The following is a 16,294-nucleotide window of genomic DNA, read 5'->3' on the forward strand; positions in this document are numbered from 1 at the left end:
ACTACAATAACATTGATAAAACAAATTACAGTCAAAAAACACTAAATAAATGAAAGCTGTCAATCAAAAGGTGCTTTTATTTTGTACTCCGCCTACCGGAAGTCGAAACCTAAGTCTCCCAGCTGATGAAGAGAAGTGAGACCTGATAGTAAACAGACTCAGAACCGCATCAGACTCCAGCAGAGCCGAAGAGGAGGACTGGACTAAGTCTCCAACCAGCGGACATCATGACGGCCGTCAACAAGACACAGCGGTGAGACACACGAGCACTTTATTCTGAAAAATAACCAAAACCTTCCTTTACAGCGAGTTTATCCTTTTTATTATTATTTTTATTTTACAGTTATTATTATTTCCATATGTATTTCTCTGCAGAATAATCACAAATGTATTTCTTGATTTAAATACAGAAAATAGGATTGCATGCTGCAGGAGTAAATATGAATATTTACAGAATAAAAGCACGAGCAGCTCACTGAGCATGCTTTTATTGTGAAACTGAAACGGCTGCAGAGCGCAGTGACGCCCTGCAGCCGTTTCGATTATTCAGAAATCATCAAATGTCCAGAAACGAAACTTTGTGATCAGATGAGATCAGAGAGGCGGAGAATATTCAAACCACATGAGAATAATCAGAGATAACTGAGTTCAGCTGCTGAAAATATGAAGAATAAACATGTGAAGATGATTTATCTTCACTGACTCACTGAGTTAATAACATGTTAGAGCAAACTGCCATCACACCATAATTATATATATAATTATATATATATACACTATCATCATGTGTGACCCCGCCCTGCATTAGAAGTGGAACATTTGTTGAATAAATGTGCAAAATTCAATAATTTCTGTTTTTTTAATGTATTATTAATAAAAAAATATATGAAAAAAAACAAATTTTAACTTTTTAAAATAGATTTCACACATTTTCAGGAAAAAAATAAATAAAAAATAAAGATTTAAATTAAATTATTATTATTATTATTATTATAATATAATAATAATAATTATTATTATAATATAATAATAATAATAATAATAATAATAATAAATGTTTTTCAACATTTTTCATTAAAAAAAACAAAAAAAATATTGACATGAAATAAAAAAATGTTGGTTAGTTTTTCTGTATCATGAAAATAAAATTAAGAATAATGACAAAAGAAAACAAAGTTCTTAATAAAAAAACAAACAAACATTAAAATAAAATAAAATAAATTAAAATTAAAAAAAACATTGAAATGAAATTGATAAATAAATAATGTCCGAAAAAATTTTCACACCTGTGGAAAAAATGTTTTCACCTTAAACACAAATCTTATTCAATACATTTGTAATAATAATAATAATAATAATATATATATATATATATATATATATATATATATATATATAAATCCTTTTTATTAAATTATTCTACAAAATCATATTTCCAGCCTCTAAAATATAGAAACTTCCCGCTTTTCTCTGTTTTATATCTTATTAAACAAAATAATTTCAGACTAGGGAGTCAGTTTAATGTTGATGTGGTGTTTTGTAGTTTACCAGATTTTAAAGGTTCATCCAGGTGATTATTATAAAAAGATGAAGCAGGTTTAGTGTTTCTCATGAATCTGTTTCTGTGTTTCAGGTTTCTGGTGAATCTTCAGCTCTTGCTGCTGTTTGGTGCTTTAGTTGGTGAGTTCAGTCTGTTTCTGTCTGCAGATCAGCTTCAAGGTTTAAAACAGGCTGAAACTTGTTCAGAAATCACCGAGTCAGCAAAGCTGCTGATTAACAGATACACTTGCTGACTTTTGTTTAGTCTAAACATCAGCTGAAACACATCAAGGCCGAAGTGTAACTGAGATTAAAAACATTTAGTCTAAATCACATTAAAACACATTATTGATGCTGCATCGACTGCAGGAGACGGAGTTATTACTGCAGGGACAAAATGTTCAATTACATTCTTCTAAACAAAAACAAAAACAACCCTTTAAAATATGGATAATATACAGTAAACATCTGTATTTAAAAAAAAAAAAAAATATATATATATATATATATATATATATATATATATATATATATATTATTATTATTATTTTTTATTTTTTTTTATTTTGCTTTTGCCACCAAACTTTTTACTTTATTTTTATTTTTTAACATTAGATTTAAAGTTTTACTGTGATAAAACAGCAAATATTTATATTTAACATATAATTCACTGTAATTAAACATTCAAGACAATTAAGAAATTGAATTATATATATATATATATATATATTTATTTTGATAAATGAAATGATTAAATTAATTTCTTAATTAATAATTACTTAAATTCATTAAAAAAAAACTATTTACAGATTTCAACTCCCATTTTATGCTTAATAATGTAATAAAAGTTTTTTTTTTTTTTCACTAAAAAGTAAAAGAAAAAAAAACCCTGTTAAAAACACAGATACAGTTAATTTCAGGATTGTTTTCTCAGCTCTAACAGTCTGTAAACAGATAAATCTCCCCGTCTGGTTTTGTAACTGGCCTCCTCAGCGGTTAGTGACCCGGATCAGTTCAGGAGGTTATCACATGATTAATGAGAAACTAAAGAGGAAAATATTATTATTATTATTTGACCTTTTGCCTCAAACAATCATTAAGATGAAATATGTGACGGTTCAGGAAACTCTGGTTTCTGTGGCTGAGCTGTCGACAACTAAAACAGGACAAACAACACAATGTTCACACTGACTGGGACTATCATTTATATTATATTATATTATATTATATTATATTATATTATATTGGGGAGAGGAGCCTGCTTAGCCTGCTGCCCCCCGCGACCCGGCCCCGGATAACCGGACGAGAATGGATGGATGCTGGATATGTTATATTATATTATATTATATTATATTATATTATATTATATTATATTATATTATATTATAAGGCTCTGACACAGCAGCTAATGTAGCAAACAAGAAGCTCAAAACTCAGCTTGTTTGTTTATAATTTGCTCTAGCTTCTTTTAAACACATATATGTTAATAAAAATGGTTCAAAATTGATGTTAAATTGCATATTTTAATTAAAAAACATCACATGTTCTTAGGGTAGGACCCCAAATGTCTCTGTTCAGAGACGATCTGGACAGAAAACACAAAAGTGGCGTTTCATTTTCACTTGTTTTAATTCCACGTTTAGACGAGTGTCTTTAGGAGAATCATTTTTCACTTTTATTTGGGTAATAATTTTGGCGGTGATGCTGCAAATGACATGATTTTTGTAAGATGTTTTTTTTTTCTTGATATATTTTGAAATTCAAATTTCAATGTTTCTAATGGGTCTATAATAATAATAATAATAATAATAATAATAATAATACACTGTGTACACATTTACTACCCTTTCAGACCCTGAAAATGCTATAAAAACTTTACAGATTCATATTTCTTTTTACTTTTTCCTGCATAAACCTGTTAGTTTGAGGATTTTAACCCTTTAAATGCCGGTTAAATTACATGATGTCACGGTTTTTCAAAGAAAAAACACAACAAAATGTAGTTATTTTCCATATAAATAAACTATTTTTGGCTGGGGCATTTATATTTCAGAGCTCTCATAAAAAAAAAGACACAAAATGACTAAAAAACAAAAAGACAAAAAAAAGAAGACACAAAATGACCAAAAAAGACACAAAATGACCAAAAAAAGACAAAATGACCAAAAAAGACACAAAATGACCAAAAAAAGACACAAAATGACCAAAAAAGACACAAAATGACTAAAAAAAACACACAAAAAGACACAAAATGACCAAAAAAGACACAAAATGACTAAAAAAACACACAAAAAGACACAAAATGACCAAAAAGACACAAAATGACTAAAAAAACACACAAAAAGACACAAAATGAGAATACATGTGGGAGTGTCGCAATGCATCATGGGACTTTTCCAGAACTGAAATCATGGTGAAGACGACTATATTGGAGCTCAGATATAACAGCTATAAGCTCTCAGATACTTTATGAATTTCCTTTCTATCTGCTACAGAGGCTGAAAATCTATTAAAAATATAATAAATGAATAAATATATATATAAAATCTATTATTTACTAGAAGAGAGACACTTCTGTTGGATTTACAGGAAAACTTCAGGTTTTAGGGGCTTATTTTAAAATCTCCCAGAGGTTTTACAGGAGTATTTCCAGGAGTTTTAGACCTCAGTGTGTTAATGTTGACCTCCTGCTCTCCTCCTGCAGAGTCCTCCTCCCTCTCCTCCTCCTCCCACCTGCTGAGCGTCAGCTACAAGGTGGGGAACCAGGCGGTGCTGCCCTGCAGCTGGTTGCAGCGTCTGGGCCGCGAGGCTCCGCCCTCCTGCCACGTGCAGTGGGCCACGCCCTCCGACACGGTGTTCGAGCTGCGGGGGGGACCAGGAGTGGCAGGCGGAGGAGTTCGAGGGCCGCGCCGAGGTCCCCCGGGACCGCCTGGGCTCCGGGGACTGCTCCCTCATCATCACCGACGTCCAGGTGGGGGACACCGGGAGGTACGAGAGCTTCATGGTGGTGGAGGGCCAGAGGGCCGCCAAGACCAGGGTCTTCATCCAGAGCGTCAGGCTCTCCGTCAACGGTCAGTCCCGGTATATATATAGGTCCTGGTTTAGTTATTAGATTTATTTATTTATCAGGTCCTCATTTAGTTATTAGATTTATTTAGTTATCAGGTTTTTACACCAGCTCTCACATACTGGGGAGGATTTACAGCTTCATCTATAGGGATTCATTAGGAATTATGAAAAAGAAAACTAAATTATTCATTTAAATAAAATATTTATATATTAAATATAGGATTTCACAGACATAATTTAATTTTTTTAATTTTATTTCATTTCAGGGTTGTTGTTTTTTAATGAAAAATGTTGTGTGAAATATTTTATTTAAATTGTTTTCAAATTAAAATTCTGTTTTTTCCCCCACAATTTTATCTTGATTATACAGAAAATTAACAGACATTATTTAATTTTTTTTATTTAATTTAATTTCAGTTTTTTTAAAATGAAAAATGTTGCGTGAAATATTATTTAAATTATTAATTTAGTTTTTTTTTCATATTTCATAATTTTACACATTTTTCATAAAAAAAAACCCCGAAATGAAATAAAATTTTAAAAATTAAATTATGTCTGTTCATTTTTTGTATCTTCAAGATAAAATTATGGAAAACAACAGAATTTAAATTAAAAAAATGTAAACAAAAATATTTCACACAACATTTTTCATTAAAAAACACACAAAAAAATGCATTATAAAAAATAATTAATTAATTAATAAAACACCATTTTTCATTGAAATTAAATAAATAAAACAATAAAGTCGTTTTTCTGAATCATTATGACCTATGCAATCCTATGAAGGAAAAAAAGACATCACACTAAAAACCTTCTCAGCAAATATTGAATAAATTAAAAAAAATAAAATAATGTGTGTGAATAATTTTTTTTTTCTAAATAAATTAAATTCTAATTATTATTATTATTATTATTATTATTATTATTATTATTATTATTATTATTATTATTTATTTATTTTTATTTATTTATTTTTTTAATTATTATTATTTCACAGGATGTTATGAAAGATGATATGGACTAATTTTTTTATTTTTATTTTTATTTTATTTATTAATGCTGAGTTTGTTTCTTCTCCCCTGTAGACCACAAGTCCTTTAAGACTGGAGGTCCAGGTGAGGACCTGGTCCTGGACCTGTACACGACTCACTCCATGAGGGTCGTGTTCTACGGCAGGTCAGCTGCTGCTTCTTCTTCTTCTTCTTCTTCTTCTTCTTCTTCTTCTTCTTCTTCTCCTCCTTCTTCTTCTTCTTCTTCTTCTTCTTCTTCTTCTTCTTCTTCTTCTTCTTCTCCTTCTTCTTCTTCTTCTTCTTCTTCTTCTTCTTCTTCTTCTCTTCTGTCTGGTCTGGTCTCGGCCCCCTCATCACGCCGACTCTGATTCTTTGATTTTCCCCTAAAACGAACCAAGGAAACGTCTGTTTGCGTCACGGAGACTCGGATTAAAGGTTCTGAGTCATCTGGTGAAGTCTGCCTTCACAATAAAAGTCTAAATAAAGAAGCATGTGGGTTTGGAAAGAAGACAAAAGTTGATGAAGGAAACTTTCCAGTCGGTCGATCTGTTTATGGAATCAAACGCTTCATTAGTTTGATGTTTGGTCTTTGTGTTCTCGTCGTGACTCGTTGCTGGAACATGAAACTACGTTCTGGTTTTAGCGCCACATCAGAAACAACAAGACGTTTTATTATGAACTCATCTAACTGAGGAACAGAGGAAACCAAACATTAACGAGGCACTTCAGACCGTTTTTATGCCGTTATGTTGCTTTATACTGTTAAAAAAATCTTTAAAAAATAAAAACTGGCAGAAAAGTTATTTTACAGATAATTTACATATTATGACATATTACATACTACAAATAATATACATTAATACCTGTATTTAAAATATATATGAATACATCTTTTTTTGTAGGATAATTAAATATTCTAATTAATATTTTACTTTATTTTTTACCTTAAATTTAAAGTTTAATGTAATAAAACTGAAAACTTGCCTTCATTTTTAATCCAGCAATAATAATATTTGTATTTTTTTTTACATATAATTCACTGTAATTTAGCATTCTAGACAATTAAGCAATTTAATAATATTAAAATTATATATTTTAATAAATGAAATTATTAATTAATGACTTAATTAAAGCCGTCAGCTTCCCAGCTTATTTTATGGTTAATATTTGTGATAAATTAATGTGTAATTTAATGCAGTTAATTTCTGTAAAATAACTCTCTGAGCAGCAGAAACTGGCTGACGTTCTCTGACCTGTTCTCCTTTGGTTCTCCCTTTGTTGTGCAGGAACAGCTCTGAGTGGTCGGTTCTGTGGATGAGAGGCGACAACAACACGGATCGTCTGGAGAAAGACCTGCTGGAGGAGAAACTCACCGTCAAGAAGTTACAGAACTCTGATGAAGGAACGTACAAAGTTCTAGACGAGTACGGACTCACAGTCAGCACCGTGCAGCTCTCCGTCACAGGTCAGAGAACCACAACACATTTAGAGAGAACGCTGCAGGTTCTAAAATCTGTCTTACCTGCAGAACTTTACCTGCAGAACTTTACCTGCAGAACTTTATTTGCAGAACTAGAACTTTACTTGCAGAACTTAATCTGCAGAACTAGAACTTTACTTGCAGAACTTTACCTGCAGAACTTTATTTGCAGAACTAGAACTTTACTTGCAGAACTTAATCTGCAGAACTAGAACTTTACCTGCAGAACTTTACCTGCAGAACTTTACCTGTAGAACTTTACCTGCAGAACTTTACCTGCAGAACTTTACCTGCAGAACTTTATCTGCAGAACTTTATCTGCAGAACTAGAACTTTACCTGCAGAACTTTATCTGCAGAACTAGAACTTTACCTGCAGAACTTTACCTGCAGAACTTTACCTGCAGAACTTTATCTGCAGAACTTTACATGCAGAACTTTATCTGCAGAACTTTATCTGCAGAACTAGAACTTTACCTGCAGAACTTTATCTGCAGAACTAGAACTTTACCTGCAGAACTTTACCTGCAGAACTTTACCTGCAGAACTTTACCTGCAGAACTTTATCTGCAGAACTTATCTGCAGAACTTTATCTGCAGAACTAGAACTTTACCTGCAGAACTTTATCTGCAGAACTAGAACTTTACCTGCAGAACTTTATCTGCAGAACTAGAACTTTACCTGCAGAACTTTACTTGTAGAACTTTACTTGTAGAACTTTACCTGCAGAACTTTACCTGCAGAACTTTATCTGCAGAACTAGAACTTTACCTGCAGAACTTTACCTGCAGAACTTTACCTGCAGAACTTTACTTGCAGAACTTTATCTGCAGAACTAGAACTTTACCTGCAGAACTTTACCTGCAGAACTTTACCTGCAGAACTTTACCTGCAGAACTTTATCTGCAGAACTAGAACTTTACCTGCAGAACTTTACCTGCAGAACTTTACCTGCAGAACTTTACCTGCAGAACTTTACCTGCAGAACTTTATCTGCAGAACTAGAACTTTACCTGCAGAACTTTACCTGCAGAACTTTACCTGCAGAACTTTACTTGTAGAACTTTACTTGTAGAACTTTACCTGCAGAACATTACCTGCAGAACTTTACCTGCAGAACTTTACCTGCAGAACCATTGGGCCTTTTCTCACAGCACATTTAGACATTTATTGTTTTTTTATCACAGCAGGAAAAGCAACAAGGGTTCTGCCCTCAGGATGTTCTACTTCCTGTGAGCTGATAACGAGAACCACTAACTCTCAGAGGGCCTTTATTAGAACATGTTGCTGGTGAAATTATGTAAAGTGCAAATATTAAGATACTACAATGACATAAATAGTAGAAGTACGAGACGTGTCAGGGAGTCTTGAGACAAAAGGGGAAGAAGCTAAATAAGAAACTGCAGCTTCCTGTGTCTCTATTTTAAAATATCACTCAAAGAAAGACAAATTTGCATTAAAGTACACACAAACACAAAATGACTAAAAAAAGATACAAAATGACTAAAAAAAGGCACAAAATGACTTAAATTTTTTTGTAATTTTGTGTCTTTTTTTAAAGTAATTTAGTGTTTTTTTCAGTCATTTAGTGTCTTTTTTGGTAACTTTGTGTCTTTTTTTGGTCATTTTGTGTCTTTTTTTGGTCTTTTTGTGTCTTTTTTAAGTAATTTTGTGTCTTTTTCTGGTCATTTTGATATAGCTTTCTGTGTCTATTTTAAAATATCACCCAAAAAAGACAAATTTGCGTTAAAGTAGGTCAGAATGAAAAGGATTCAAAATGTCAGTGAAATGAAGCTCAGCTGTGTTTTTCTGCATCATTTTCTCACATCAACTTTTGACTGTTTGACAGAAAAATCAACTGCTCTGAAACGTCTTTCTGAGGAGGAAAATACAGAACTTCGAGGTGAGAAAACGTTTGTATTTATGGAGAGAAACAGATCTACACTGCATATTATCTGGTTCTTACCAAGATAAAAAAACTTAGATTTACTAGTGTTAGATCATTTATCTTGTTTTAAGAGTTTATTTCTTATTTTAAGTCTTCAACATGCTCATTTCTAGATTTAACAATCTTAACCCTCCTCAAATGTTCGACCCTCTGGTGACCCAAAACACACCAAAACTGCTGTAAAATCACCAGACATTAATATTTTTTTCAGATTTTTTTCCATAAATCTCTTAAACAACTTCAGACTTGTTCAAAACTACCAAACATTAAATCATTTTCAGAAGTTTAACCCTTTATATGCCAGTTTATATATTTTATTATATATTTTTGTTATAATTTTCCCATAATTTCTTCCAAAAAAACACACAAAAAATGATTTTTCCCCCATATAATAAATAATAGGGAGCTGAGGGTTTTGGTGGTGATCAGAGTCTTGGATGTGTTAAAGATTAGCAACAAAACTGATTTGATTGCATTTATATTTTTTCTGTAGTTAAACACACTAAAACTGATATTAAATCACCATACATTAATATTTTTTTCAGATTTTTTTCCCCATAAATGGGTTAAAATACTTCAGACTTGTTGAAAACTAGCAAACATGAAATCATTTTCAGAATTTCAGAATGAAAGAAATCTTGTCAAGTGAAATTAAAAGATCATTTCCCTCAGATTTACTGTTTTATCTTGTTTTTAGACCCTTTTTTTTGCAGTGAAACAGAGATTTAACTGTAGTTTAATAATAATAATAACTCACCCTGTGACTCCTCCAGGCGCCTCCTCCTCCTCCTCCTCCTGCAGCAGCTCAGCTCTGCTCCTCCTCCTGTCTGCTCTGGTCACCAGGCTCCAAATTCTTCATCTCATGTGAGAAAATGTCTCTGCACATATTTATAACTCTCTCCACACTATAGCAGCACTGTGAGCTGAACTTTGTGATATTTAGTAATAAACCAGGGAAGCTGAGCGTCAGAGAGACAGATTCATGTGTGTGAGATGTGATTGAAGTGAAGTTTGTGTTTGTGTTTGATAAAATGTTGTGTTGTCGAGCAGAATGTGATTTAATGTGATAAGTCTGAACTGCCCCACAGAGTCAAACTGCAGCAAATACACAGGAGAAAACTGAGAAAAACTCATTTAAAGTGTTTTTAACTGGCCAGCCAAATGGGTTAAAGCAGGGGTCTCAAACTGGCGGCCCGCGGGCCAATTGTGGCCCTCGTGATGATATTTTGTGGCCCCCACCTTGATATGAAAGTTTAATGTGAGTTTTATATGAATGGCACTTTACTGTGTTGTGTCTGGAAGGTCCCTTTAATTACTTTTTTTGGCCATTTTGTGTCTTTTTTTAATAATGACCAGAAAAAGACACAAAATGACCAAAAAAGTCACAAAATTACTAAAAAAAAGACACAAAATTACTAAAAAAAAGACACAAAATGACTAACATTTTAAAAATAATTTTGTGTCTTTTTTGGTAATTCCGTATTGTTGTTTTTTTTGGTAATTTTGTGTCTGTTTTTAATAATGACCAGAAAAAGACACAAAATGACAAAAAAAAGTCAAAAAATGACTAAAAAAACCCACAAAATGACTAACATTTAAAAAAAAATGTGTGTCTTTTTTGGTAATTCCGTATTTTTGGGTTTTTTTGTAATTTTGTGTCTTTTTTTAAGTAATTTAGTGTTTTTTTCAGTCATTTAGTGTCTTTTTTCGTAACTTTGTGTCTTTTTTTGGTCATTTTGTGTCTTTTTTTAAGTAATTTCGTTTTTTTTTTTTTTCATTTTTTGTCTTTTTTTTTTGTAATTTTGTGTCTTTTTCTGGTCATTATGATACCGCCTCCAGCGGTCCCCAAGGTAATTAGAGTTTGAGACCCCTGCTGTTAAAGGTTCTGATATTAATGTAAAAACAGAGAGCAGTAACTACAATGTTGTTGTCTTCTTTCAGCTTTTATATTTAGTTTTTAGTAAATAAATATCTTTAGAGTTTAACAACTCTTATTCAAAGTGTATTTTAGACTTAATATTATAAAGTAATGTTATATTTGTCATTTTATAACTTATTAATTATATAAACTATAATTTTATCTCACTTTTTTTCTGGATTTTGTAGTTACTGCAATTGTTATATCATTATTTATCAGAAATAAAGCAAAATTGAAATTGTCACATGATAAAACAGACATCAAGGAGTTCATTTTTAGTTATAACTCCATTTCAACCAAAAATGTAGTTACTGCGGTTAGACTTTGTAGGGCAGAATAAATACCACTCACACACACACACACACACACACACACACACACACACACACACAGAGGGCTGCAAAGGGTTGGAACTTTCCATGGGAATCAATCTTGGGAATGTTTGGAAATCTTCCTTTTCACTGAACAACAAACACAAATATCAACGACCCCAACCAGTCAAAAATGAAGTAAAATGACTTTAAAAAGGCTGCTAACAAGAGGCTGAACGAGACAGGAACTCTGTCTGTTGTCCTCTCAGACTCTAGTTGGACTTTTCAGCAGATTGTAAATTATGTTAATAAACAATTTATAATGCTATGGATGCTCTAGATTCTCAAAAACATCAGTTAACTTGTCGGAGACGATCTGAAGCATGACGGTCGTGATGTTGTCATGCAACCGAGATGTAAAGGACGATGTGCATTTCACTTCTGTCGTCTGCATTAACGTTTAATAGAAGTGGAGTTCATTTATGAAGATTATCCTGCTGAACAGAACGCGTCGGCATCAGAAACGTGTTTGCCACAGAGATTATTTTAGTCTTTGAGCTCTGGGCTCAGTGCTGCCAACTCCTCAGTAAGGAGAGCAGCTATTGGCTGTCCTAAAGGTTGTTAGATTTGCATAATTGACCATGTGCATGTAATTGTAATGGATGCTGTTGGAGAGAAGAAGAGACAAAATGTGCGTAAAAAAACACCCTAAATATGTTTAGAACTGCAAATGTGTGCAAAAGTGACCCAGAAGAGACTCTGAATGTAAACCAGCCAGCAGCGACTTCACGCATGACCGATTCATTTGAAGTCTCGACGTGAAGGAGTTAACGTCTCCTGCTCTGACTGCAGCTGGGAGAGACTGCAGCAGGAGGACTGGGCCGCTTGTGAGTGCTTTGGGACGGTGCTACTCGTTAAGGAGAGTAGGAACGAGTCTCCAAAAGTCTCCAAAAACACCAGAAAATGTCGCTAGATTTGTCGCTCGTCGCTTTTTAGAAAAAGAGTCTCTAGAGGGGTCTGAAAAGTCTCTAAATATAAGTTATATTAACTTAAACATATATCAGGGTTCTTACAGGTGCTTGAAACCCTTGAAAATGCTTGAATTTTAATGTTGCGTTTTCAAGGTTTGAAAAGTGCTTGAATTTTGGATAAAGTGCTTAAAATTGTATCTTTCATTTCTTTACCAACAAAATCCTACAGAATAGAAATATAATTAGTTGGAGAACCTGAAATTAAAATGTAAAATAATCAAGTTAAGTAATATAACGCTATTATATGAGTTGGCAACACCGTCTGGGCTCAAAAGTGTCTCCAGGGTTTAGAAATCATCTGTGCACGTGATGGAGGAGTGCACGGTGCTTGTAGGGGGCGTGGCTTCTGGAGGGGGCGTGGCCTAATCAGCCCTGCAGTCAGCAGTGTGTTGTGTGCATGAAATCTGGTTGTTTCAGTCAAGATTATGCTAAAATATATATATTTCCTGAACTATTTGTAAGTTCCCTGTTAAAGGCCAACCTTCAACGCTTCAAACATCATAAAACTGGTTTTCAGTCATGAAGATTTTCCTGCTGAACAAACCATGTGAGCATCAGAAACGTGTGTTTCGAGAAATCTTCTGAGCATGTGATGGAGGAGTGCACGGTGCATGCAGGGGGCGTGGCCTATGTAGGGGTGTGGCCTCGAGAGGGGCGTGGCCTCAGCAGCCCTGCAGTGAGCAGTGAGCTGTGTGCATGTGAATGAGTGTACTTGCATGAAATCTGGTTGCTTCAGTCAAGATTATGCCACAAAAAAGACACAAAATGAGAATACATGCTGGAGTGTCGCAATGCAACATGGGACTTTTCCAGAACTTTGAAATCATCACCAGAAAAAGACACAAAATGACAAAAAAAAGACAAAAATGACCAGAAAAAGACACAAAATGACAAAAAAAAGACACAAAATTACCAGAAAAAGACATAAAAATGACCAGAGAAAGACACAAAATGACTGAAAAAAGACATGCATGGAGGAGTGCATGGTGCATGTAGGGGGCGTGGCTTACGTCGGGGGTGTGGTCTCTAAAGGGGTGTGGCCTCAAGGTGGGCGTGGCCTCAGCAGCCCTGCGGCAAGCATGAAATCTGGTTGTTTCAGTCAAGATTATGCTAAAATACATCAAAAAAATACTATTATATAATATTTAAAGGTTGATCCTTAACGGTGAACTTTAAGGGCCAACCTTCAATTTTGTAAATTCCCTGTTTTATTCCCATAAATTCCTGTTTATTCCCATGGAAAGTTTCCAACTTTACTGCAGCCCTTCAAACACATCTGAACACACCAACCAGCACAGACAATAATTATTAATTAAAGTTCTTAACGTTATCTGTGAAATCCAGAAAACATTTCTCCTTCTTTTCTTTTTGTTTCTGGACTGGGAAATTAAAAATGATATGAGAATTTCATGAGAACACAGAACAACAACGGGGTCAGATTTTGATGAACACACACACACACATAAGTACGACCCAGATTCCCAAAAAGGTTGGGATGCTGTGAAAAATGACATAAAAACAGATTGCAGTGATTTTTAAATTCTTGTGAACCAGGTTGAGTTAAACTCTGGCGGTTTAAATCACAAGTTTAACTGTTATGTACGATATTTTGTCCTGATATGATACTGTGATCAGTAAGAGATTATATAATTAAACTCATTAAACACATTTAGTTTCATTTATATCAACTCATAAAAAAGCCACAAAAATATGATTACTGGCCGTGTCCAGACATTATAATAAGGAACAATTACTTCCTTATAATAAAAATAATAAAAGTGGTCATTTCAAAATAAAACAGTGCACCTTATAGATGATACAGATAATGATGTCTGTCTGTACTTTGACTTTGTATAATAATTTTACAGCTATTGAAAACAAAACAAAGAAAATATCTCGTCTTTTTTAAAATGTTTTTAAATGTATTGACCTATTCTGAGCTGATTTTTGATGCATTCTGTGTTTATTAATGTTGTTCAAATGAAAGTTTTCTTCACTTGTAGAAAGATTTACATGATAAACTATCAAAGTGCTGTATTTTGTAGATTTCAACCAATAACCAGGGATCATTTTATTACCATAACAATCAAAACATTGTGTAAAATATTTATCTAATTAAGCTTTGTTGTGTATTTAGCTTGCTGTATTAGCCCCTCTGTTTGTTCAGTATTTAATTCAACGTGTGATTTAATAAAGAGATGAAATAAAACAACAAACATTGTGTCATATTTCCAGGATTCTTTGTTTTAAGCTCCACAGACAGTTGGAACGACTTCACGAACACGAAGATACGAAGCAAAAAGGCACAAAACGACTTCAGGATCATCAGAGAATCTTTACAGCATCAGTCCGCTGCACAGGTTCTGGTTCTGTTTCTTATTGTTGCTCAAATACATAAATCCTCCATTACCATAAACACACAAACAGCAGTTTAACCCTCTGAACCCCAAACCACCGTTTAGTTTCTGTTATAAAAAGTGACCAAAACTTGTGTTAAATGTTGATATTAGTGTCAGAATGTCTTTATTCTACATGTGTCATTTAAAATAAACCAGATCCTGTTAAAAACATTAAATTCTGCTTGAGAGGCTGTTTACACAGAGCCGAGAGGAGAGGACAAGAGAGGCTGGAAACATGACAACACTTCAATATGTAGAATATGTGGACTTTCTGGTAATTTTGTGTCTGGTTGGTAATTTTATGTATTTTTTTTGGTAATTTTTTTGTCTTTTTTTGGCATTTTGTGTCTATATTGGTAATTTTGAGAGGAGAGGTTGTTTACATAGAGCAGAGAAACATGACAATACTTCAATTTGTACAATATTGTGGATTTTTAAAAATAATTTTACATCTTTATGTGGTCATTTTGTGTCTTTTTTTGGTCATTTTTTGTAACTTTCGAGTTTTTCGGGGGGTCATTTTGTGTCTTTTTGGGGAAATTTTGTCGGTCACGTGACAAATATTCACTGAAAATGTGTTTACACAGAGCAGAGAGGAGAGGACAGGAGAGGCTGGAAACACGACAACACTTCAATATGGACAATATGTGGAGAGCCAATACATTTTTCTAATATTTGTGAAACTTGAGGGCACTTGGAAAAAAGTGTTTATATATAAATTCCATTTTATTCAAATTTTTTTAAATTCTGATTTCTGTCATTCTATGGGTTTGTTGGCCATTCAACATCTTTTTTTTTGGTCATTTTTCATTGTTTTCCGGTAATTTTCATGTTGATTTTTTGGTCATTTTGTGTCTTGTTTCATTCATTTTATGTCATTTTTAAGTCATTTTTCATCTTTTGTTTGGTCATTCGTGTTGTGTTTTGGTAACGTTTGTGACACCTGTGGGCATTTGGAATTTATATATAAACACTTTTCTATTTTATTCATATTTAAAAAAAGAAATATCATTCTTTGCTGCAGGACTTATTGATTTATAGAGATTTATATGTTTATTTCAGATATTGCAGTGAAATCCAAAGTGAGTAAAACATTTAAAAAAAAGAGCAAAAAACGCCTGAAACGGCTCATTGGGGTTCAGAGGGAATTTACTGAGTAGATATATTAATGTTTTAAAGATTTATGTCTTCAGTAGCAACAAATGCAGACAGGAAGTCAGTTAGTATTGAGAGACAATAAGAAAAATACAGATAAACAACTGAAAAATTCACAAAAAACAACAAAAAAAACACCTTTTCAAGTAATGTGTTTGCATTAGCTTCTCCCACTAGTGCAGCATTATAAATGTTATAAATGTTATAAATCAAAGCTTATCAGTAAATGATTTCTTCTTCTGGAATTAAATTAAAAAATAACGATTTCCACAGCACATGAAAGGAAACAAAATGGAAACATTCAGCGACTTGGTTGGTGTCCAGTGATGAAACCAGCTCACTGATCTGTGATACGACTTGTTTTTTTCAGCTGGAGGGAAAATACAGAACGGGTCGGCTCTGGTGTTGATGGTTCCACAGTAAAGAATGACTCA

The 16,294-nt window shown here is 33.2% G+C and overlaps 1 protein-coding gene across 1 annotated transcript; it reads left to right on the forward strand.

The window, feature by feature from the left end:
• The first annotated feature begins 139 nt into the window (after positions 1–139).
• lgals17 (galectin 17) lies at positions 140–10,385 on the forward strand. Its single transcript, XM_059350103.1, is given in 8 exon segments — positions 140–253; positions 1,634–1,680; positions 4,244–4,407; positions 4,409–4,610; positions 5,694–5,784; positions 6,905–7,083; positions 8,948–9,001; positions 9,820–10,385. Coding segments are annotated over 8 exon segments (858 nt in total). The 5' UTR covers positions 140–227; the 3' UTR covers positions 9,915–10,385.
• The last annotated feature ends 5,909 nt before the right edge of the window (positions 10,386–16,294 follow it).

The sequence above is a fragment of the Centropristis striata genome, chromosome 14, assembly GCF_030273125.1.
Source record: "Centropristis striata isolate RG_2023a ecotype Rhode Island chromosome 14, C.striata_1.0, whole genome shotgun sequence".
NCBI lineage: Eukaryota > Metazoa > Chordata > Actinopteri > Perciformes > Serranidae > Centropristis > Centropristis striata.